Source organism: Dromaius novaehollandiae, chromosome 3 (assembly GCF_036370855.1).
Source record: "Dromaius novaehollandiae isolate bDroNov1 chromosome 3, bDroNov1.hap1, whole genome shotgun sequence".
Lineage (NCBI taxonomy): Eukaryota > Metazoa > Chordata > Aves > Casuariiformes > Dromaiidae > Dromaius > Dromaius novaehollandiae.
In genome coordinates, this window is record NC_088100.1 from 123,289,030 (window position 1) to 123,314,250 (window position 25,221).

Here is a 25,221-nt window from a genome sequence, read left to right on the forward strand (position 1 = left end):
TGATGCCCAGTTTTACATCAGTAGGGTTGACATCAGGTATGACCTAGGACCAAAGGAGTTCAAGGAACCAGGTCTAGAACATTAGTATTCTGAGAACAGATCTTAAAAGAACTTCACTGAAATGGTTGGATGACTGTAATTTATGTTGTACTCCATGATACAAATACTGCATGATATATAATTTTGTGAACACAACAAAATAAGAAAAGTCTTACTGTTGAAATTCTTAACCCTTAAGATGTTAAGAAACATTAATAACATCTGAAGGTCTGAAGATTTAGCTAGAACAGGCTGGCTGTTTAGTTGAAAGGGCCTCTTTGTGCCCCTGGATGGGAATCTCAGAATGAACTTTGAACTGGGCTCCGCCTTGGAGTAGTATCTTTTGGCACTAAAACCCTCTTTTATTATCTAATCAGTAACATAAAGCTTCAATATTATCAGCTTTGTAAATAGATGTACTTAAATTTTCATCCTGTTTCTAGGCATGCTAGATATAACTTTTAGCTTAACTTTACATTATTGTAACCTAAGCTAGTTTGGTCTTTTTCTTTGACTGTGGTCAGTCCTAGAAAAGGTCATTTCTTCTCTCACTCCTCACCTGTGACCATGGCCCTTGATTCTTTCTGGGCTAAGTTTTAGGCTGATGGTTTTAACTTACTAAATGCTTTTTAAAAAGGGCTACAGAAATCTGTTAACATTGTTAATGTCTCCTCCAGCTTTCTTTGCAAACATACCCTAGTTATTTTTTATATTAGAAGCAGTCTATATTTGTAGTTTACCTACTTTAACAGAGTCTTTGTCTGTGACTTGGGCTCCTAGATACTGCTGGAAGTCTGCAGTAGGTTGGAACCATGCATTTCATTGCCTGAGCTTCAACTGCAAAGGTTCATTTCTTAGGGTTCGGTTTAACGTGACAGCTGGGTGCTAATCTGGTCTCTTCTCTCACTGATTAAATCCTTCCTTGCAGCATCAGCCACCTTATACTTGCAAGCTCCTTCAGTAATTAGCAGAAGTCTACTGATCATAACCAGAGCTTCTGCTTTGAGCATCTTCTGTAGTTTGGCTTGGCATGATTACTGTTTACCTGTCCAGCAGGAACCTGGTGGGATTTCGGGCTAGTCACTCTGCTGAGACAGGATACATGGTTACATCTCTGTGCAAACAGACTATCAGCAGGAACTGCAATTAGGTGCCTGGAAGGTTTTAATACTTCCAAGAGCTTTTTGGACAACAAGCAGTGCACTGTAAAGGGCTTAGTACCATCCTTTTACTGCAGAGTTCTCTGGATCATGTGTTTTTCCCCCCCACCCCCTGCAGAGACAGCTTGTCCCTCTTAACACCAGTTCTTGATTTTTTTCATGTCTGAGTGTTATTTCATCCTCCCCATTCAAACAGAGTTCGAATGGCAGAGAGCCATTAAAGTTTTTGTTTTCCCTCAGATGTACCCAAATGGATAAAACTACTCCACTTTTGGTCCCATGGCACCAAGTTGGCAGAATTCATCTGCCTTTGCTGCAAGCGTAAACTTTTATCCACAGGGAAAATTACAGCAATAAGTGCACAAATCAGTGAAACTACTCTGTTCACTGGACAGCAAACTGCAGGCTTTATGGTGTCCTAACTGCCAGATTAACACTGGAGAGTGGGGAAACTTGAGTGAGACTGGGCTGTCTCTACCCAACAAGAGAGCTTGAGATAGGAAAAAATGCAAAACATTCATAATAAAAAAAAAAAAATGCACACACACATTTCTATCTTGTAAGAGTAACTACAAAAGCAGAGACTAGTACAGAGATAACAAGATACCACATCTGAAGTTTCAGCCAAGGCCACTGTGAAGTCTTGGCAGCATGGAAATATTTTGGGACTTTGGAGAGATGCATTTATTTCAAAGATGGGAAATAAAAAAAAATCCTTTTTTTTTTCCTCTGCAGAGCTTCACAGACATTACCAGAAATGACTTCCTCAAGTGAATACGGGTCCAACTCTTGGGAGCTCCTGGTGGTAGTCGATCATCAGTACGAAGAGGAGCAAAAGGAATTTATACTACGGGTCTCAGGGGACCTTCATATTGGAGGAGTGATGCTGAAATTAGTAGAACAAATTAGTGAGTAAAGACCTGTTTAATTTACACACTGTCATTAAAATAACACATGCAGCTTTCCCTCTAAAAAAAAGAGGCTCCTGCATGTTTTGAAATGGCACTGCCTCACTTATTTCTAGGTGTACACCTAGCATGTAGGTGCTGCAGATCCAGGCTGGCTTTTTATGTGGATGGAACCCTTGTCTACGACTGAAACACCTATGCTATCACAATGTAAACAAAAGTTTACCTCTTCTTGTTCTCCAGTTAGACAAATATCATAGTTGGACTAAACTAACTATTCCAACTCCCTTTCCAGACAGGCTTTATACCCAACTAGTTTGAGGAGCAAAAGAAATGTATCCATCTGTAGCAGTCCTATACAGAAAGTATTAGTTGTTACATAAGCATTTCAGAAGTTATTGTTTACTGTGCTACCATAGCCTTCTAGCCAAAATCAGAGCCACATTAACTCACCATGGCTAGTTAAACCAGAATTGAGCTATCCAGTAGGGGACAGCTGCTCAGAGCACAGACTGGCTGAGTTAAAGTTAGAAGAAGATGGAAAGGTAAAGTATCCTGTGTACAGTAACAGCAGGTCAGCCCCACAGGCAGTAAGAGAATCTAGGTTTCTTTAACTCAAAGAAATCAAATGGAGTTGCCTGCCAAAATAATCATCTGTATTCTGAGGCTGCGGAATAATGGATACAGGCAAGACGGCATGGTATTTGATTACTATATCCATGCCACTGGGTTTTCATATGCTACTTATTTTTCAACTGTTTTTCTCTTTCCTGGAGTTCTTAAATCTAGAAGTCTTCAGTCATCAGCTTCACACAGAAAGGAAGACCTGTCTGCTAGATCAGACTCTTCAGGTCTGAACACCATGAGCTTCACATTTCTGTTCTGTGCTCTAGAAATACAAGATTTGGGGCAACAGAAAGTAGAGTATTCAATGCAGAAACTGTTTTATGTGGTCACCAGTGTTTGCCCTTTGATTTTCTTTTTCCTCTATTCCTCCATTTTTTTTCTCCTCTGTCTTATTCCAGCAGACATCATAAACTGTGGTGCAGTTACCTTCTCTTCTAGTCAGCTTGGTCACCACTTTGCATGATGTGTTGAAACCTAAGGTCTTGCTTGCTCTGTCTGGCATCCAAATATAGGAGATCAGTGCCTCTGCCCTGAAGTTAGTACAATGATGCTAGAGAAATTTTGGTAGACAGATACACTGTTTCTACAGGCTGCAGCCTTGCTGTTGGTTCATTTCTTTTCCCAAGGTGATTGATGTGATAATTGCTGTGGAACAAAAGTCATACCAGTTTGCCAGAGTTTGAGAGTTACTGTGGATTGTTCAGTCTCAGCTATTAAAGCAGGTGAAAGGCTAGGGAAAATAAAACTCAAAGACAATAAAGTCCATTGTATTCCATCCACCTGCTTTCTTACTGTTCAAACACCATCATAGATGCCTTCTTGGTGTTCAAACAGTACAAAATCCAGAAAATAATTATATGCTCTGCATAGCAACATATAGCTCCTCATGGACAGTTCTAGCTTTCTCTCCTGAGACTTTTGATTTACCTTAAAATGTTCTTCTATTTTCAATACATTTTAATGTTTTGTCCCTTTCTTTCTGACAAATGCAGCATATCAATATTGAAGGATGTTTTAGGGAATGATCCAAAAATCTTTACCATTTAGGATAGTTACTACAGTAAAAAGGATTAGGCAGTGCTTCCCCCCCCAGCTGAAAAAAAACACAGGATTTTTTTAAGTTTCTTTAAAAAAGAATTAAAACACTTTTTTTTTAAGTATAAAAAAACCCCTACATTTATTTGACTGTCAAAAAAACTCCTTGAAACTTGATCTTTCTTAAATGGTTTGACTTCAGAAAAACAAGAAGAGAAAAACTGATCTATAAGAAAACCCTTCAGCAGAATAGTCTCAAAATTTTTTAATTCAGCAATTTAATAATTTCAGGGATCTTACTGCCAAATGAAAGGTTTTGTTTTGAAATTTTTTTTTTTGGAAAAAAAGAGAGGTGCACAAGACATATTTAAAAGGCTCCAATTCAATGGAAAGGCATTTTCACATGAAAACCCTTAGCGGTGAAAAAGCTCTTAGAGATAGCGATTTTATCAAGGAATCCCTTTTCCAACGTTTGACCATGTAGCAAATCTGTGATGAAGAAAAATGTAACAAACAAGGTAGGTTTCCACGACTTCTCCGTGTATTTCCACACACAATTCAGCCAACAACCAATGGTAGCCTGAGTTTTCGCTGGGTAATAAGGCTAATTTTTCATAGTATTTTTACAACTAGATAAAGCTAGTGTATTTGACTCATGCAAAAAGCTTTCTATATTAAATAATATTTATACCAAATCTATAACTATATGATTTGTCATCACTTTTCTTGCAACAACTTTTTAGCAAGAAATTCCAAAACAGGACAGGGTTCTACTGTGCTATAGTCACACAGAGGAACAGTCTCTTCCTGGCAGAGCTGGTGAGGAGCAAACCAAGGTTACAGAGAAACTGTACCTGCTACTATAAATCATTGGCATCTGGGAAGTCATTTAATCTGAGAATTCCTCGCAATATTGAGAATAGCAATGCTTTATCTCTATCCTATATGAGTGCTTTTCAAGCTGATCTGTTCAAGGTTTTGACACCTTTCAGGTTGGGATAGCTTACTGTTCAAGGTTAGTCAGACAAAAGTTGCTGTTCTCCCTCTCCAGAACTCTGAACATAACTAATGAACAAAGTCTCCCATCTGTTCTTCATTCAACCAACTCTTCTCTATCTGCGTGTTTTCCAAAGTACCAAATACACAGACATTTTTATTTAATCAAAACTCAAGCAAGCCCATGCTAATGAAACAAGACACTTGTCTGTAGGCAGGCCTGTCTTTTCTCCAAGACATTTTATTAGGAAACCCTCTTCAATCCCTGGTTGGTCACACCAGCTTGCTCTCCTGCGTGGACCATTAAAAGACCTTTTTACTGTACTGTACCATATCATACCTATTCCATCCCCCTTATACGTACGTTCCTGCCTGCCATGTGCTAGAGAGGTCATCTTATATGTTGGAGAGCCTTTTAACTCTTTCCTTATTGTTACAGGGTTTACTTACAACATAGTAATTTGTTCTTTTCATTATTTAAAGAACGTTACCACTATAAAGTTGTTCGAAGTGGGCCACACTCAGGTGAGCATCCTTGTTAGCCTAACTGTGCAGCCATAGAGAAAAGCTGAATTACTATGTATTTCCTGGAACAGCCCTTAGCTGTGTGTCACTAAGACTTCCAGGGACACATTGCTGGTGCTTAACCCTAGAGAGATGAGCTGTTCAGGGGTGCTTCCCAGGAGACTGTGGAAGAACTCGTGGCCATCTGGGTGCACTCAGGCTATTGTGGGAGGATTTTCACCTTGCACTGTCAAGTTGCAAAGTGTTGTTATTAGTTTGTATCCCAGCACAATGCAAACAGCTTTGGACCATAGACAGCCCCAGATTTAGGATGCACTTTCCCTGTGGATATCTGCCAGATTAAGGCAGCACCACAGTCAGCATCTGTTAACTCTTCAAGGAAAACAAAGTTAGTTCCCAGTGACTGCTACAGGTGTTCAGCAAATGGGGTCCAGGTCCCAGGAACTGCAGTTGTTACTTTAATGTAAATAAATTTTCCTAATTGCAGGGCACTGTTTCCAAGCCAAGTTTTTGAGTATATTTGCTCTATAGTTTATTAACAATCTTCCAATTTTGCTTTTTACATTTTGCTAGAAATATCACAGGATTGGTCAGATTATGCTCTTTGGTGGGAGCAGAAAAAATGTTGGCTTTTGAAAACCCACTGGACACTGGATAAATGCGGGGTGCAGGCAGATGCTAAGCTGCTCTTCACTACTCAGCACAAAATGCTGCGGCTTCGCTTGCCAAACATGAAGACTGTGAGACTGAAAGTCAGCTTCTCTTCTGTAGTGTTCAAAGCTGTCAGTGACATCTGCAAAATTCTCAGTAAGTAAAACTAAATCCCTTCCTGCAGCTAAATTTGAGCATTTCATTAGGTGTCTTCGTTTGATGTAAAGTCATTACTCCCACAAAACTGTTTAGCTCAAGGAGAAATTTGGTTGAGTTGATCTGAGATCAGAGGACAGACTTTTGTTTTCAGTGTCCAGCGCATATCAGTGGTTCTCAGTCAGTGCAATAACCTTGATACAAATGGTGCTCAGAAATCTGTCCCATGGCCCACAGGAGTACTGGATTGTCAAAGTCCCACTGGTGGCTCTGCAGGGATCCTTTTCCTCCTCGAGCCAGCTCATTTTTTGGCTCATAGCAAAGAGCTGGTTCATCTACACCAGCTTCTAGCACAGGCAATTTCACAGGTGTCAGTTGATTTATCACTTGCACTAGTATCAATAATACTCAACTTGGCCTGTTGCTTTACTTCAGAAGGAGTGTGCTTGAGCGTCCAAGACACTTGCAAACCTTTTCAGTCCAGGGCATATGCAACTACCCCACACAACCCCATGAATGTGTTGTAGTGATGAGCCCACACATCTCTGCTAGTCCAAGAATGGAGCACCTCCAAGCAGAGATTAGGTTTTGAAATCTGCCAGACCTGCATGCCTGTGACCAATAGGATTAATCTGAGCCTGCAAATGATCTTCAGAATCCTTTAATTTTAGGGCACACCTAATCCCCATTTTAATTTAGATTTTCAAAGTTTAGCCTATTAACACATTCAGCTTCAGAAGGAATTTACCACCTCAAGCCATATTTACCACAGTGCACCTTTCAACTCCATCTTCTAGTAATGGATTGTGAAAGAGATAGTATGTCTTTATTACACTTAACAGCTATGATGGAATGATGTGATAATTGTTCAACTGAAACTTGGCTGAATTAAACATTTCTGCCCACATTTTTCTTCCAGAATGAATTGAATGAGTACAAGAACTCTGTAACTTCTCTCATGTCAAAAATGTCTTTGCTTACTGCAGGATAAGAGTATAATTCAGAAACAAAGTACCAGGTTTGCAATACAGGTCTAAAACAGCAGTGTATTAGGGGAGTAGTGTATCTCCAAGACAAGGTCTTATAGGTGAAAAGTAAAATTCTTAAATGAAAAAGAAAAGGCATCAACTTCAAATACAGTAGTTCTGTTTCTGTTCTCACTTATTCAGAAGTCAGACTTCATCGAGTTTATTCTGCTCAAAGGCAATTGCAGAGACATTAAGGGAGAAAGAGTTTGTCCCTAGTGTTCTAAAATACAGTAATGCTTACTACAAAAGCAGGCTTAAATCTTGGCAAAACTCACCCTCACGGCCTGAAGTCTTTGGCCTTTACACTGAATTACTTGCTTTTTTTTTTTTTTTTTTTTTAAATGGGTAGTCCTCTCAACCTGCTAAAAATATGATTCAGATAGCAATATGCAGCTCCTCAAAAGCTTTTACCAACTGGTCTTTTTGGCCATGAACTTCTGAGTTTCAAAGGTTTTCTCTTGCTTCAATTCCTGAATTATCATTATAGATATTAGGCGGTCAGAAGAACTCTCTTTGTTGAAGCAATCAGAAGATGCACTCAAAAAGAAAAAGAAAAAAGACAAGAATAGCAAAGAACCAGTTATAGAAGATATTTTAAACTTGTGCAACTCTGCAGTGATTTCTGGATTACCAGGTAATGGAAAACTCTTGTGATCTTATTCTTCTGATTGAAGGCCAAAAGGAGGAAGAAATTCCTTGATCCACAATTAAAACAGGGGAGAACAGTTTAATGTAGAATGGAGGTCAGAGAGACACAGTGGATCTGAAATTAGTAGTTCCAAAACATTAGTGAAATCTTTAGTGTTATCAGTATTTTCCTGTTTTGTTTTGTTTTTTTTTTTTTAATTTTTAATGTTTTCCTTTCCATTGGGATATGAAAGGGCACACCAGAAAACAGATTATTAACTGTGGCCGTGCACACAGTATCTGCTACTGCTCTTTGAAAATATGAGGCTACTCTTAAAACTATTCAGCAATTTCGGCAACCTGAAAGGAGAAGCAAAAATATAGAATTGAAAATAAGTCTTTCCCTTTCTCCACCAAATCTGAGATATTTCACAGGACAAGGAAAAGCTTCTTGCAGCAAGGCCTGCTGCAAACAGTAGAGATAGGAGAGTGTCTTGAAAGAAAAGGGTCTTTTATTCTGGGAAGCGGTAGACAACCTAAGTCTGAAGGTCATTTTCTTTGGAATAATGTATTACTGTTTTAACTTGCAGGAAGTCCAGGTTTATATAGTAAAACCATGACACCTATTTATGATCCTGTCAATGGGACACCAGCTTCTTCTACAATTACCTGGTTCAGCGACAGTCCCTTGACTGAGCAGAACTGCAGCATCCTCGCCTTCAGTCATCCCAACTGTTCTCCAGAAACACTAGCAGAGATGTACCAGCCTCGGACTTTAGCTGACAAAGCAAAACTTAATGCAGGGTAAGGATGCCTCTCTCTGATATCTTTGTTAGCTGACTTGACAGGGATGCCATTAATCCAGCTTTTTAAGAAGTGCTAAGCAGAATTTGAAAACAGAAGCCTGATATTAGGCTATAATGGTACTTTAAAACCTAGTTTGATCTAGGTTTCATCTCAGAAATCTTAGACTCTTTGATCTTTTTTCCTTAATCAACGTTCTTGGTGAGACAACTTTGTTGATATAATTGTGTAGACTCTGGATTAAATTCCTTTGCTAGATGAAGGCAAATCCACTGACGTGAGTAGCAGTGTGTGGGCACAGCTCAAGGTCAGTTTGGATAGCAAATTCAAAAAGGCTTTAATGGGCAGTGGAACTACACACGTGGATAAAGCTAGTAAGCTCTAATGCAGCACAAGTAGGTGACTTCTTTAATTATGCAAAAGCAAACATTGCTTATTGTACCTCACAGAAGAATATAGAGCACTAGGGGTTTAGTGGTACAATTCTTGGAGAGTATTGTCTCTTTAGCATTGAAACACAGATTGTCATTTTTCAGCTCTTTGGAGCATTTAACAGTGACCTCAATATTTTAATTGGATTTCACTGGGTAACAAAAGTAGCTAGAATTATAAAACAGCAAACCCTGAAATAAAAAGCAGGAATTCTAAAGATACAAAAGCATTTTTACCTTGGCTTAAGTTAATTTCCCATTTCTGGAGGTCAAGAAGAAAGAATCTTTTGGTAGATCATCCCATAACTCTTTTCTGCTCTGTTTCTGGCATCTACTTCTGAAGCAGAAGATTTTGGCTAGTGCTGGAGAAAAACTGGAAAGATTTTAGGTGTTGTTTTCATACACAGAGTTGAAAATCCATATGAATGTTCTGCCTTTTCAAGTTGTTTGAATTTTCCCCAGGTTCACAGGAATTAGAGCTGTTCGTTCTCATTTTTGTTTCACAATTACATTGGAGCTCTGCAGGTGTGATAGTTTTTCCTGTAAAAATGAATTTGTGGGTTGTTTTCTTCTGCAGCTGGCTAGATTCATCTCGATCGCTAATGGAACAAGGCATTCTAGAGGACGATCAACTTCTTTTACGTTTTAAATATTACACTTTCTTTGATCTGAATCCAAAAGTAAGAGCTTTGTTTTTATTAACTCATTGTTTGCCTGCTTTCATGTTACACAAGGATACTTAATTTTAGCTAGGATTTGTTATGGGCTATTCAGAGATCAAATTCCACTTCTTCCCTTCAGCTAAGGCTGCACTCTTCCCCTCTGGATAGTGAATCATCATCTTCACCTGAAATAAGTTCTTAAGTATAAAGACAAGATCTGACAAGCACCAGAAACAGTGGCCAGATTTCCAGGGGGGCTGGTTTACTTTCTGGTTTACTTTCTATTTCAACAAGAAAAACTAAGGGGAAACCAGTAGTATCTCAAAGGATGTAAAGACATACATCCTATTTTTGAAAATAGACTTAAAAATGGCACTTATGTTCCACTGCCCTTCAGTGAGATCTGGCTTTTCTAGGCTCAAGCCTTCTGAAGCACTTACCCACCTAAATCAAATCTCTTCCAATGTAACTGAGTGATCTGAGTGGTTGAATACCTTTGGAAAGCTCAGCATAAATGCTTAGGGTCCTTTTGAAAACAAGACTTAGCCTTCAAAAAAAAAAAAAAACCCACACTTAAACACTTCTCTAAAGTTGCCTCTCACTTACCCTTCTTTCCACTAACAGTCAGTTACTGTGGTGTTGTTAAGCCAGGGTTTTTAACACTTCAGTGGTATTTTTAGTGAAATTAAAGCCTGATCACTGACTAATATAAATCAACAAGAGTTCTAATGTGAATTTTGTGTAGACCATTTATATCAACTGCGTATTTAGCATTATTACTGTCTGTATATTAGTTGTTTTATTTCAAGCATCTCAGATAAAAAGAATGGCACTTTCCTGTACAGGTGGCATGTTTTGGATGAAATGTCATCCCTACTAAAAATCAAACAGGTGCCTCAACTTAAGCAGCCCAGACACTTTCATTCATTGCCCCAGCCAGTAATGGAGCCATAGGATGAAATTACCCAAGGCCACTTCATAGCTCACCGCTATTGAAAGTGAGAGGTCACACTCCCAGGTTCATCTTCCCATAACCTACCTTGCACCAGCTCTGGGGCTTGAATATCCCTGTGAGTCACTTCAGCTTATTAACCAAGCATATATTTACCCCTGGAGATAAGGAGGAATGAATAGTGAGTTAAATCAGTTCACAGCAGGATCTGACTAATGCCAAGCTAGTGGAAGGATAGAGCCGGAACCAAAAAGCCAAGAGCAGGAGAAGGGAAAAGAGGAGTAAAGATTTCTGTCCTTTGGCAGCAGCAAGCTGATAAATCCCTTCAGCCATGTTACATTATTTTAACTCTCTGAGTGTGGTTTCGCATTTGGCTTAAGCCAGTCTAAGACCTACTACCACAAAAAGGGATGTCCTAACTTCCCCTTCTGCTTCAACAGGGACTCCTGATAAGTTTTCTTTTGGATCAGCAAGTCACCGTGACCCTGTGCACAATCACATGAGCTAGTACAAGGGAAAGATGGGAACATACAGCAGGGCAAAGGTGGGAGGGACGAAGGAAACTACTTTTATGGCTTCAGCCCAATGTTAGATCAGCTGCAACTGACCATGAAGGCACACTTTTTGGTCATAAATGACAATATTGTTCTTTTCTGCTGTAGTATGATGCAGTGCGAATAAACCAGATATATGAACAAGCCCGTTGGGCCATCCTGTTGGAAGAAATTGACTGCACAGAGGAAGAAATGCTGATCTTTGCTGCGCTACAGGCATGTACTTGATCCAAGTTGCAAAACCTGTTTTCTCAAGAGGCAGGCACAAGCTAGGACAGGACTATGTAGGAAGAGCCTAAGCTGATAGCTTTGCTTGGATTGGGGACCTACTTTTATGTGAGTGTGAAACAATGAGCAGCACCCGTTAACTATAAAATAACTAAATTCAATACCAGCATGCCATTATTCAGACTGATACATACAGTTTGTGGAACTATCTACTAACGTTATCTAAAGCAAGTTGTACGCAGGATATAATTTTGATACAAGTCTGTTTTGGAGAGACTACTATGAGGTGATGCTCACCATACCAACTACCGCTATCTCATGTGTTCTTCCTGAAAGTCTAATACATAAATATATATGTTGGCAACAGGGGAAAAAAAGAAAGAAAACTTTAGCACAATGAAAAGGTAGGACACTACAGAATACATATAAATTCAACATGAAAACTTTGCATTATTCCTGTAGTACAGCAAACTAACTTAGCATTGTCTAGTCCCTGACTGGGTAATAAGACACAAAGTTCTGCTGCATAACTTTACACAGTTGACCAAGACCCAAGAGATCAATGGCTTTATTTTCAAATGCTGTGATTATATGTTACTAATTGATACTTGAATCATATTTGAAGTGAATCTGCCCTTCAAAAATCTGATTTTTTGATGTTTTATTTCAGTACCATGTAAGCAAATTATCATTGTCATCAGAGGCACAAGATTTCATCTGTGAATCAGAAGTAGATGAAGTAGAAGCTGCACTTTCTAATCTGGAAGTGACACTGGAAGGTGGAAAAACAAGCAACATTTTGGTATGTCATTTTGGAACTCGGAATTGCTTTCACTGTGTCAAATGCATTGACTCTGATGAACCTACTTGGTTTCCGATTTCATACCAGAGTTAATAGACCTTACAGAGTGCATTGTACTAAACTTATTCCTGATTATCCATAGGAGGACATCACAGACATCCCGAAACTTGCTGATAATCTCAGGCTAGTTAGGTGAGTTATTAAAAGTAATAATAAAACATACAAAACAAAAACATTACCTCTATAAGAAATCCCTTTAGATTTGCATTCTAATAAAATAGTAGATCCTGAGGTTTTAAGTGAACAAAGATACCATACAGTTCTAACTAGCCTAATACCATCCTCTTCCCATCTTTCTCTTACTGCTTTTGGGCCAGATTCTCAGCAAACCTTTCTAGGTCCTGGAGCAGTAGGGCCTAACATGCTTAGGCTAGATAAAAGAACAGGCTCTTTATATTTCCTAGGGCTCAATCATCTTCTCTAAAGAAAAGATTCTACAGTTTTATTTTCAAGTTTTACTGGTTTTGGCCAAAGAAATTCAGGAGGAAAAAAAAAACAAATTTCAACTCTCCCAGAATATAATTTCTGAAAGCAACCCTGTGGGATTTTTTTCCCCCACAAAATAAAAGTAGCAAGCTAATTACCCCCTTTCTAGCCAAAACATGGAGTTTGATTCTTTCTTTTTTGGTATCATTATGGAGTATCACTAATACAATATATCAATAATACCTCACCTAAATAAGTAAACTGCAAAAGGGACAATTCTGTGACCCCATTATAAAATCCTGATTTAACGGTTACTTAATATCACTGCACTGATCTCAAGACTACAGTGTCTTTTATCACAAAACAGTCTTCAGGTTTTAGAAAGATACAAATTTCTATTGCAGGATTATCAGTTTCATTCTGTTGACAAATTGATTTGTAGTCAGTGAACTGAAAATTGCACTTGAAAATTGTTAACTCATTTCTGATAAATTGTATTTGGCTTCGTATTACCAAACTGGATTAAGGTGAAAGGAAATTTAAGCCTTTAAAGTTCTGTCAGTTAGTTGCTTCTAATAATGGATAATTTTTTCCCCAGCAGTAGAGAAATTTGTTTTTAAGAGCATTCAGCAGTTATTTTTCATCATTAAAAGCTTCCTGTATACATGGTAATCCCTTACTAAACCAAACACATTGGAGAAATTAGATTAGTTGTAAAACATTTCCTTAAAAGGCACAAGAGCATGTTGTTACTAAAAATATTCATTTAATTTTAAACCTAAATGCAAAGTTCTGCATGTTGTACTGCTAGCTGTAGTCATAGAATGAATATTTATTCACTGTACCTACCGCAGTAGCACACTAGGAAAAATTATTTCCAGATAGGTAATAGTATTATGGAGAATTGCAATACTTTTTCAAAAAAAAAGAAAAATAATTGTAAGCTTTTGAAAAAGTCTTCAGGAACTTTTATGGATAGAAAAATAGTTCATAAGTTTAAAAAGAAGCTAATAGTCCCTAATTTTTGAAGCATTTTTTTGTCCCTGTATTGGAACATTAAAAGCCAAAATACTTGACAAATATATTTGAAAATCCCAGTTACTTTTGGAATTTAAACAAAGAAAAAGATCACCATTTTCTAGAAAGGACTAGTTTAGGACTTCTAGAAACACTCTGGGGAAGAGAACAGAAGGTATAAGAAATCACTATTTTCCAGCTAGCTGTATAATCTTTGTACCATCATCTTAGATTTAAAGGAAAGTGTAAGATAGACAGTAGACTTCTGGGTTTTTTTTCCCCTTTAATGATGATCTTTTTAGCTAGTTGTGAAGTATTTCTCCACTAAAATAGTGCTGTACCTCAGTTATATTTTGAACTAATAGTTCTGTTCTTTTCCTCTTGAAATGAATCTAGGATGTTTTTTTCCCCCTTGGCTGTGTTAGTGTATTGTTAGCAGAATTAATTCTGTTTTTTACCTCTTACTGAAGAGAGGAGGAGCAGGTACGCAATTATGTTTGACCATTAATGTTCTATCAGTTAATTCTCAGCTCCACAATAGATGCCTTTAAGTTAACTCTTTGAAAGAAATGAACTTGCATTAGCAAAGTACTGGAATAAGCTAAAATAATTAAAACTAGTATTATATCTATGTAATTATACGTGTGTGACAAGCTGGAATAACATTGCACTAATGGAAGAAGATAGTTTAAACTATTACCATTTCTTGAAGTGGTATAGAACCTCTCAGACTTAGTCAAGGAATAGAATTTTGTTGTTAGATACTATTTCGATATAAAGCCAAAAAGATGGTCTCTACCTCAAAAACTTGCAGGTTGAGTAGATTACAAGTTAGTTTTACTGATGCAAATTTCCTAGATCAGGAGCCCTGAAAAAACTTGCACTAGTTCTGGTCATGGAAACTAATTAGTGCATTACATTAGCAGTATCGCGTTCATGTAAAAAGCAGAGTATGTTCAGTCTTTGTTAGAAGGGGGGATGGCTTTGATTAGGAATGGAAAAAGGGGTGGGAGCGAGAAATCATAGATGGGATTCAACCAGAATCTAGGGTAAAAAACCCCACATCTCTACCCAGGACAGCCTAGGTACAGTGTTGGTCCTAGGGATTTGCCTTTCCCATCATTGCCACAAGTGTAAGTGAATTGATGCCATGTGTATATGACCTCAAAGGAACTTGAGATCTATAGTAATATCTGTGAGTGACTTAGTGATATGTACGTTTCAATATAAACATATGCAATTCATTTGTTCTTTTAGGCCCAAGAGGCTGTCACTGAAAGCCTTCAAGCAATATTGGTTTGTTTTTAAAGACACTTCAGTATCTTATTTTAAAAACAAGGAGTCTGGGCAGGGAGAACCTATTGAGAAACTAAACCTAAAAGGTAGGAATTTTCCTTTATTGTTCTGTTGCATTCATGATTTGAGTAAATCAAGAAATCACTGTGAGACTTGGGAAGAGAAAGCAGTAGCATTTAGGCCTGAAACTACTTTTTCTGCTGCTCTTAAGCAGGCAGACCTTGTCTGCAGAAGGGGCCTAACCAAAAGGTTTGATTACCTTAATCCAAACCAAGATTATCTGGACCTGACTTGTAAAATGCTGTATACCACTGAATTCACTTAAAGATGAGTCAGATAGAAAGTATGATCTATATGTGACACTTGCATTTCCAGGTATTTTTAATCTATGTTTTATGGCAATACTCACCTCTGTCCTTGGCAAAAGCACGTTGGTAGCAGAGGATTATGAATAATGTCATGGGCAGGAATACCATAGGTTGCACCTATATACTGCTGTGCAGGGACAGCTCCAAGATTGCTCTCTAGAACTTCTTTGTTTCACACATGGGGAATTTTGTAGCTGTAACCCAGCTTCAGGGTACTTCTGGAGGAGAAACCCTAGGTGTACGCAGGGCAGATGTCAGCACTATATATAGCCTCCATCTACATCTACTCCTGCAGGGACATCATATGTTCAGCATCAGGCAACCAGTGATGCCCAGGATTCATCCTAGAAGAAACCTTTGAAATAGAAAGAAGATTGGCCCCTGTGAACAAATGGCTCTGCATACCAATCTGCACATCCTCAGTAGGTCAGATGAATGCATGGTAAAACTAGCCAAGGTGACTGGAACCTGAACAAGCAGCCCACAGCTTTGGTGTCACTTGACACAAAGGGGCATTGTTGGCATTCTTGACTCCAGCTGAATCCAGAAGGCCTATCGTAGCACTACAGCATTGAAATACCAGGTCTCCAGAGTTTTCTGGGATCCCTGAACCAGCCAGCTCTGCATAGATGTCACCAACATCCCATTTTCAGTACTAACTTGCTTCTGAAAATACAGTCCAGGCTTTTAAGTAACTTAGGGTAAAATTTTCAAAAGCACCTATCTCATCAACTCCTGTCCATTTTAAGTATTGAGTGTTTTCCAAGCTTAAGCAGAGGTTTTGAGAGCATTTGCATCCTTCACCCTTTCATATTCCACATTGAACACCATGCTCTTTGAGTTTGGAGCATTCATCACTAAAAGCATTCATCACCCTGGCAAGCCAGATTAGGCAGTGTACTAGAACAAAAAGCTTTGATTAGGCCTGATCTTTGAAAGTCTTGGCCCTTGATCTCAAAGCAAAACAGCTATTAAGTACTGTTCTTTATCATTATATTACTATTTAGAATTAGTGGCATAATTAAATAAATCCATTTCTTTGTGATTCTCCATATTCTAGGATGTGAAGTTGTACCAGATGTAAATGTTGCAGGAAAGAAGTTTGGAATCAAATTACTAATTCCTGTTGCTGATGGCATGAATGAAGTATATTTAAGATGCGATAATGTGAGTAATAAGACAGAACGGAAAGTCTGCCTTCCAGATTTATTATTAGATTGTCTAGGAGACCCATTATCCTATTGTTCTAGAAATTGTACATAAAAATAGGGGTGCCCCAGAGACTTTACATGTCTAGTACAATATAAGAAAGATGTGGTAGACTAACAAATACTTAATGGTTGAGGGGATAAAGGGGCAATAATTCAAAGTTTATCATCAGTTTCCAAGAAGAGCTGTTGGAAAGAAAAAAAAAAAGAAAGAAACACGCTATGGGGGGGAAAAAAATCAAAAGAAATTAAAATATTTTGTTTCAGTGTTTTCACGGGGTTGAGGTTTGGTTTTTGTTCTGTTTGTTTTTCTTAATTGGAATTTTCCCTTGGGATAAAGGTAGTATAATAGGGATCTTAAATTTGTTTCAAGACTTTTGCATCAATCCCAATTCTGTAAGTAGTTGGAAAAGAGTCCCACCATAAAATTTCACAGTGAATCTATTCTAAAGCACTGGATTTCTCTCTGTCAACTAGCAGTAGTTTCACGCATCAAACCATTTTCCAGAAACATTCATGTGGAGAAAATACTGAACTTCTAGTGACTGTAGCATTGATAATCAGATATACTGTACAGCCTCAATTGCAGCTGATATCAGTGGGAGCTGTAGACGCATCAAAAACCAGTTTCATATAGTGCATTCTTTGGCATTTTATAAGAAAGCATCTGTTTTTAATGAACATGAGATCATTTTCAAGGTAAGTGTCTTTGAAACTCTAAAACATAACTATTCCACAAAGCTAATCCTGTACGTGGAACTAGCCTTATCAGGGAAGGGCAAGGGTACTATATTACCTGTACATCCACCCAAATCAGCTCCAAAGCTGTTTTATCTCACAGTGAGAGATGTTTGAGCAGTAACCATCTTCATAAATGATTTGTCCAGAAATACCAAACATATATATCAAGAAATGTATTTGTTGCAGGAGAATCAATATGCTCGGTGGATGGCTGCTTGCATCTTAGCCTCAAAAGGCAAAACAATGGCCGATAGCTCTTATCATCCTGAGGTCCACAAGATCCTCTCATTTTTAAAGATGAAGAACTGGGCTGTGTCTCCTCAGGCTGCCTCCGATTCAGAAAGCATTGACATGAAACCAGAATGCTTCGTCTCACTCCGTTATACAAAAAAATACAAGTCCAAGCAGGTATCCTCAGCATGGCTGTTATGGTTGGGGATGGGTGGTTCCAGAGGCAGGCAAATGATGGAATAGGGACAAGACTAAATCCAGGTAGCATTTGGAAACCATGCAAGGATTCCTGGCCATACACTGGAATCATCTTACAACACACATTTGCCTCCTTGATATTTAGCAAGATGCCTTTCCTTTAGACTGAACACAGTAACTGGTGTCTCAGCACTTTTTCCAAGTACTCCTCCTACATCCACACTGCCTCCTAAGTAACGAATTTTGTCTTCAGTGCTGTACCTGAAAGTCTCTTCAAAATGAGTAAGGAATGTTTTTAAGGAAGGGAAGATACTGTCTGTATCTTAAATACAGAGGTCTTCCTGCCCTCTTGGCCTGGGTACCCCTCCCCCTCTCCACTTTATTCTTGCCCACTGCTTTTGCTGAAAGAGAGTTCAGCCTACCCATCCACAGCACATGGTCCCCAGAACAAAGTAATGGGGTACACGCTACTCAGCATCTTCCATAATATCATCTCCTAGTCAGTCCCCTAATCAGAGGGGCTCACTGCAGCAGATTTCACGGCCTGCTTTCAGGGCTGGATAAACAATGCAGTAGATAAAGCAGTTATTTAGCAAAGGGAACTTTTGTTACCGTGAATAAGTTTGTATCTAGCTAGTGCATGGTGCCTAGAGCTTGCAAGATGTGTGAATGAGTAATGAATGGTACATTAGCAGAAAATCCTGAAGGATATGTCGAGCTTATTCCCTCCCTCACCCTGTTTCAGTTGCGAGCATGCCCTGCCCACCTAAAGGATGATCAAAGTCCATTTCCCTGGTGCTTGGAACTGCTCCTCAGCAGCATATTTAACATTCCAGAAAGATTGTTCACCAGGGGCACATCAGGTCAGCTGCAACAGATAGACACAACCTGAAACAAGCACAGTAGAGCCGACTGCATCAAGAGGGAAATACAAGATTAGAACCAAGAACATGTCAGTTAAAAAATTTCTGGCCTGGGGCAGTGCAAATTCTGCATGAGAACAAACTGTTGCTCCAGGATAGCTGAGATCAGAGCATCTACAGTAGTGAATATGCAATTCAGAAGTTCCTCATCTGCTACTGCTTTGAGCGACAGTGAACCAAGGGCCAGATTTCACTGGTAACCCTAGCTAGTCTACAGCAGTCTGGCATGGCAGTACTACAATAAACCCCATGAATCGTTATGTGAAGGGAAGTCCTTGCCTTGAGAATACCACCTCACACTTCTGACCCAGTGGAAGTGATGTAGTCAGGAGAGGGGGAAGGGATAGACAGTCCTCATTTCCCAGCAAGCTCACTGTACAGAATGGGCCTGTGGGCTGCAAATAAGGCAAGATCATTTTACAATATGCTGGAGCTAGATCCAGTGCAGCACAAAACCAGGTACTGAGACCTTCCTGCACCATTCTCCCCAGTAGCTCAGGATCTGTTCCCCAAGTGATCTCCACAAATGTTTACTTGAACAGTAAGCACTAAGTATCTGAACATAGCATCAGAGCTAATACTGTTTGATTTAGTGAAAGCAAAGATATTTTTATTCTCCAGTCCACTGAAATCTTTCTCTTTTCCTGTGTTTCCCAGTTGGCTGCTCGTATTCTGGAAGCCCACCAAAACGTAGCCCAGATGTCCCTAGTGGAGGCCAAGCTGCGTTTTATTCAAACATGGCAGTCCCTCCCTGAGTTTGGCTTATCCTACTACATTGTAAGGTAATTGCACTGTTACAGAGATGTCAAGCTGCCATAGTATGTTCACGGTCAGTGATTTTTAGGAAGTTCCTTGAATCCCAGTTCTGAGAACATACTCCTCCTATTTCCCCACAGACCTTTTTAATTCTAGTAACTTCCATGCTGCTGTTTTTTGCATAGCAGTAGCACTCAGTAGCTCCATTCCTGAAGCAAGACCCTCCGTTATGTCTGCTGCCTTCAGGCAAAACCCAAGAGGTTTGTATGAAGTAACATACCAGTAGAATTAAACCCTTATTGACATAAGCTCACTAAAATGTAAGAAGATGCAAATCTTGTTGGTGTTCTCAGGTTTGGAGTGCATTTGTTCACTCTAACTCTTGCTCATTGGAATTAGATTCAACACTTTATGTTGAGCATAATTGTTTTGGCATTTCATTAAAAAAATACAACAGTTAAGTAGCAAACACAATCCCTCTGTTAGGTTAATCTGGAAGACCAGTCTGCACAAGAAAGGTCCTGTTTTGTTCATAATGGTTTCCCAGGACACTTACCTTGAATACTGCAGAATTCTCTACAGGATATCCAACCTGCGTTTTCTTCTCTTGACAAAATGCCAAAAAATTTATAAGGTACTGTCATAGCCACACTTGGGGCCTTCTTCCTTAATTTGTGCTTAACTTTTCTTTCAGGGCAACTTAGAAATCAGTGGCTACATCTGTGGTATAAATTGAACCAGCTGGCAACCATTTTCTGGCACAGAGGCTGTCTGGCTTAAAACAGCCCACATCTGTACCATTAAACTCTCTGATTTCCCAAAATCCAGTGGCTTCATGCAAACTACTGACTTTCCTTGGTCTCTGGATGTTCTAACTCCTGAGCTGTACCAGGAGTCATTTGGGAGAGCACAGCTTAGTTGGGGCCAGAACTGCGCCCAGGACCATTCTAGCAATTTAACAGAACAGGCAATTCTGTTGAGTTCAGTGCCCAGGAATGTTCCCTGGCATGATTTAATTTACTAACAGATACAGATATTTTGCCCCATCTGTCAGCAGTAGCTCTGCAAAAAATCCTAAACTGCATTGGTGTGATTTTGTAGCATGGGCAAAACATCTTGTAGTGAATTTTACAAACTTATGGGCAGATTCTCAGTGGGGAGTTCACAGATTGCAGTCCAGTTCACATTCTTTCCCTCAGGGCCAGCTTCATTTAAGGACAGAAGGTTCAAAAACAGGATCAAAATAATAAAAATTATTAGCAGCAGCCAGATGAGATTTTTTTCCAGCTTTCAGCATGAGGGTAGAGGAAGGTAGTTTCTCTCTCTGAGTTATCTTTTGCTAAGAATTTCCTATTCAGAAATGTCTGTCCACAAAAAGTTCTGGTACTTTGGTATTTATTTTTCACTTCTAATCAAAAAGCTAAAATGTTAAAATATACCAGTATCTTTGTAATGTGATTTGTATTCAGAAATATGCATATTTGCTAACTCTGAATTATTTTGATAAGCTAATAGTGCTACTAAATCTAATATTTTGGTATGCTTATATATTTTAGCTGAGTATAAATGGAAGAACAAGTTTCAATGTTACTGAAGTGAGGCAAGTAAAATTAACGTTGACACTTTTTCAATAAAAAATCAAATTCTTGTATTAGCACAAAATATTCCCATTTTCGCAGAACGGTTTTTCAGCAGAAAACAATGACTTGGAAAGATTTCAGCCAGACCTACCTACCTGCTTTTTATATATATTTTGCCATGGTTCACCAGGCTACATTCTTGCTTTATAACAAATATTGTCCTGAAGAAGGATCCAAGTTCTCCTCAATCCCAGGCTGTTGTTACCAACAGCTGTATAGCACGAGGTGAGAGGGAAACATCTTCACATTAGTTGTGACTGCCTCTGTTCTCCCACGTTTTTTGCTCTTGCATAGACGGGCAGGTGAAACGTTTCTCTAGAAAAAAAATACTGCAAACTGAATCTGCTCAGTGATTTGGGGTTTTTTTTCAGGTTTAAAGGAAGCAAGAAGGATGATCTGCTCGGCGTGTCCTATAACAGGCTCATAAGGATAGATGCAGCCACAGGAGACCCTATCACAACATGGAGGTTCTCCAACATGAAGCAATGGAATGTGAACTGGGAAATACGCCAGGTAAAATTGGAATGGCTCTCTGCATTCAGTCATTGCATTTGAGACACTGGAAGATGCTTTCATAAAATGTTTTCAAGCCTCAGAGTGGAAAGATTTTGAATGTGTTATGACAGGTTATTAAATAATCTACTCTCTAAATTTTTTTTAATGGAATTTGTAGTCAAAGTTCAGAAACTAAAAGATCTCCAGTTTAAAACATACCTATCGGGCTTATTTTTTATAAATTTCCCCTGATTTTGATGGGATGAAATACAGAGACTCAAAGGTAAATTCCACCGCAGTATATGTTTACTGCTCTGTTAAGAAAAATCTCATTTTGTTCTCTGCACAGTCTAACTCGTGCATCATCCTCTAAACTGCAGTGATTCTGTTTCTGTTATGGGCTGAGGCTATAGGAGCCTAGCTTGCCTTTTAAATCCCAAACTGAGATTGCAAGGCTGTGCTGCAAGCTCCTCCTCTGTTTCAGTATGTCATCCTAAGAAAAGAGCTCTATGCTGTGATTTATATCAAGGTGCTTCTGACCTTGGTTAAGTTTGCTCAGTGCAGCCAGCTGTTGCTCAGTTTGGGTTTGAAAGCTTGAAGCCCCTTTTGCAAATCTTAAATTTCTGGAGTGGAACTAGTGTGACCTGGTGTAAACTCAAGCAGCCTGGAGACTGTTTCTTCTTATACAATTTCCACATCCATCTCCAGGAGCCAGGAGAGTCCAGATAAAATCCATATTGCTGCAGTACTTCCTGTGCTAGAGCCTGCAATGTGTTGGTAAAGCTGTTGGTTTTGCATTAAATCACTTTCAAAAAAGGCAGAATCTGCAGTTAGTAGCTAGCCTCAGTTTGCTGGATTTTAGAACTGACAGTAGTAAAACTCAAAACCTGACTCCAGAAATCAGATTTAAGATCAGCGCACAACAATGAACGGTATTAAACATTATTGGTTAAGTGTACAAAGAGTCAGGAGTGCCATTCTTGTTGTTTTCAGTATGCTTACTTACACGTTTACAAGGCTTCCATATATGCCACTAGAAAAAATCTGGTAAAAAGCTTTGTTTTGTTGGCTTCTAAAACAAGCAGCAAGATTTTGACCACAAGAGGGCCCTGCCACAGCAGAAAGTTGAGAACCAACCAGCCAAAGACCCTCAACATACTGCAGACCCAGAAATCCTTACAGCTCTTCTGTTAGCAGAGCTAGGTACTGGCTTATCACAGTCTCTGTAGTCTAGCTGCTCTGACACTCACATATTTTTTCAGACTCACGTCACATAGAAAGATGATGTAGTTTATCTCTGTTACTGATTTTGCCATATGTCTTTTCTTTAGGTTGCAATCGAGTTTGATCAGAATGTGTCTATTGCTTTCACATGCCTGAGTGCAGACTGCAAAATCATCCATGAGTATATTGGGGGTTACATCTTCTTGTCAACCCGCTCCAAAGACCAAAACGAAACACTGGATGAAGATCTGTTCCATAAATTAACTGGAGGTCAGGAATGACGTGAAGCAAGCTCTCCTCCTCTCTTTCCCCCCAGCTAAAAGGACCAGAGATTAAACAAGACTCTGACTGTTAACTGTTGGCTAATAAATATACTGTATATTACAATCCCGTAATATGACTGAACTATTTCCAGCTTCTTTGTTAAATATTGAAGCCAAGGTCACTGGATGGAGTATGGCAACTCCATCATCAAAACTAGGATGATTAGACTTGTTTTCCTTTTGTACAACTAGAACTTTTCAAATGAAAGGTATGTAGCCACTGGGGATTTCTGAGTCTAGTATTTTTAATTGCAACAATCTGTTTTAGTATCCAGAACAAGGAACTTGAGGACGTTGTATAGCAAATTTTATTCTCTGTTACAGCTCTGCAAATCACATTGGCTAGCATGTCTCAGGATTAAACAGGACTAAAGCTGAATAAATAACATTTTTTTAAAGCTACGTTACTTGTCTAACACTTGTGCTGGGAACAGAAAACATTTCATCAGTACTCCAAAGTCCTGCAGATGGAGCTTTCAAATCCCAAGTAGTGATTACATGATCATTCAAAAATGTAACACCCATGTCTACCTCCAATTGTGTGAATAGAATCTATTAAAATCAAAGGGGCTACCAGATGCATAGAACAAAACATTAGTCTTTGCAGAACCAGATTCTAAATGTTAATCTCTTGAGGTACTGTATTCATTTCCAGGTTGAAAGGAATAGTTTAGTTAACTATTTTAAATTATTTGCTTGTTAGAAAATACTCTGTAGGTAGGCTTTCCTTCTATTTTCTGTCCTTGTTACTCTGTTTTACTGTCGTCTAATTCTAAACTAAACTCATTCGTAAATTGAATTAGGAGCTGAAATGCCTGTAGAAATGCTGTTCATCATGCATGTAATGCAGAATATGCAGCTATTACTCAATAATACTTTGTCTATGGAGCAAGATCTGTATTAGCCAGCTCTGTCTGCTGGAGGGAGTCACACATACCCACTGAGCTGAGTGGGCTTTGGTTCTGCCCCATAATGTGTACTGATCAGGAAAGCACAGGAGGGAACTAAGTTGTTCTAAGGGAGGATTCATTAAACTGCTGGATAAACCAAAACTGATTCCATATATCTAAGCAAATAAAAAGGGCAGGTGTTGTCACACTGCCAAGAGATGTTGTAGACATCAATGCATAATTCCTAGGTGTCAGTTGGACTGGATAGGCCTGATCCTTCAGTCATGTCCTCTGCTTTTACACCAGTGCCTGTCAGTAGACTGCAATGGAATTACTCACAATTTGTGCCAGTTTAAATAAACTAGCTTTGTATTTTATAAATGAATTGCAAAAGGAAAAGCAGACATAACCTGCTTATCAGCCCACTATACTTCCCTCTCCTTGGCATCTTTTACACACGGACTGAGGGAGCATCCGGTTTTCTTCAGTGGAGGACTTACCCTCTTCTCAGTTGCTTGATACAGGCCAAGTATTTTCCTCGGGATGCAGGTACTACCTGTAACAAATAGTCCAAAGACACTTACTTAAAATGTTTAAAATCTGCCTAAGTGTGTTGTGGGAGAGCTGAAGGCCCATCTTGGTGTCAGCCCCTCTTCCAGACAGCCTCCACCTCTGCTAATGAATTTCAGTCAGGATTGGGGCCATGCCTGCATTAGAGCCGCTGATTTGGGAACTACAGGCTACCTTAAATTGTTCACTTGGAAGCACAGTCTCCTGCTTGTCACTTGCAGTGCAGGGCTTGTCACACAACTGTTTCATGGAAGAGCTGTAGTTGCCACTTGGTGTCCAAATGATCTGAATACATAAATGCAGAGATGTGGGGACTTTGTGTATCTTGTTAGCATGCTGTGCAGCTCATTTTACTGCTAAGCAAACCCACCTACTTGCAGTCAAAGTTATCTGGGCTGGGATTCCAGAGAAACCACAAAAACATTCAGTCTTCGTTGCTGGCCCTCCCTCCATCTCATTCTAATGTGTCACTGCATTTCAAGTAAAGGTTTCCTGCTGCTATGGAAGGAGGAGCTCTGACGACTCATCCAGAAACCTAGTAGAATGAAAGCACCAACATTTGCCATCTTATTTTTGATGAAATGATCCCTTGCCACTCTTCTTGGTGCACTGTTCTGTCTCCATGTTTCTTTAGATCATCATTTAGATTCCTCCTTGTTCCACTCATCTT

The 25,221-nt window shown here is 39.1% G+C and overlaps 1 protein-coding gene and 1 long non-coding RNA gene across 2 annotated transcripts; one reads left to right on the forward strand and one right to left on the reverse strand.

The window, feature by feature from the left end:
- Nucleotides 1-112: 112 nt before the first annotated feature.
- LOC135327964 (uncharacterized) lies at nt 113-9,653 on the reverse strand. Its single transcript, XR_010388656.1, has 2 exons — nt 9,225-9,653; nt 113-2,085 (listed from the first exon to the last, which is right to left on the reverse strand). It is a non-coding gene; the product is annotated as an uncharacterized LOC135327964 (long non-coding RNA).
- On the forward strand, nt 1,957-23,493 carry FERMT1 (FERM domain containing kindlin 1). Its single transcript, XM_026094701.2, has 14 exons — nt 1,957-2,107; nt 5,864-6,097; nt 7,613-7,759; nt 8,343-8,556; nt 9,565-9,667; nt 11,264-11,371; nt 12,054-12,185; nt 12,328-12,377; nt 14,946-15,070; nt 16,413-16,519; nt 17,488-17,709; nt 19,311-19,435; nt 21,421-21,562; nt 22,876-23,493. The coding sequence occupies exons 1-14, from the start codon at nt 1,957-1,959 to the stop codon at nt 23,047-23,049; spliced, it is 2,034 nt and encodes a 677-aa protein (XP_025950486.1). The 3' UTR covers nt 23,050-23,493.
- Nucleotides 23,494-25,221: the final 1,728 nt, after the last annotated feature.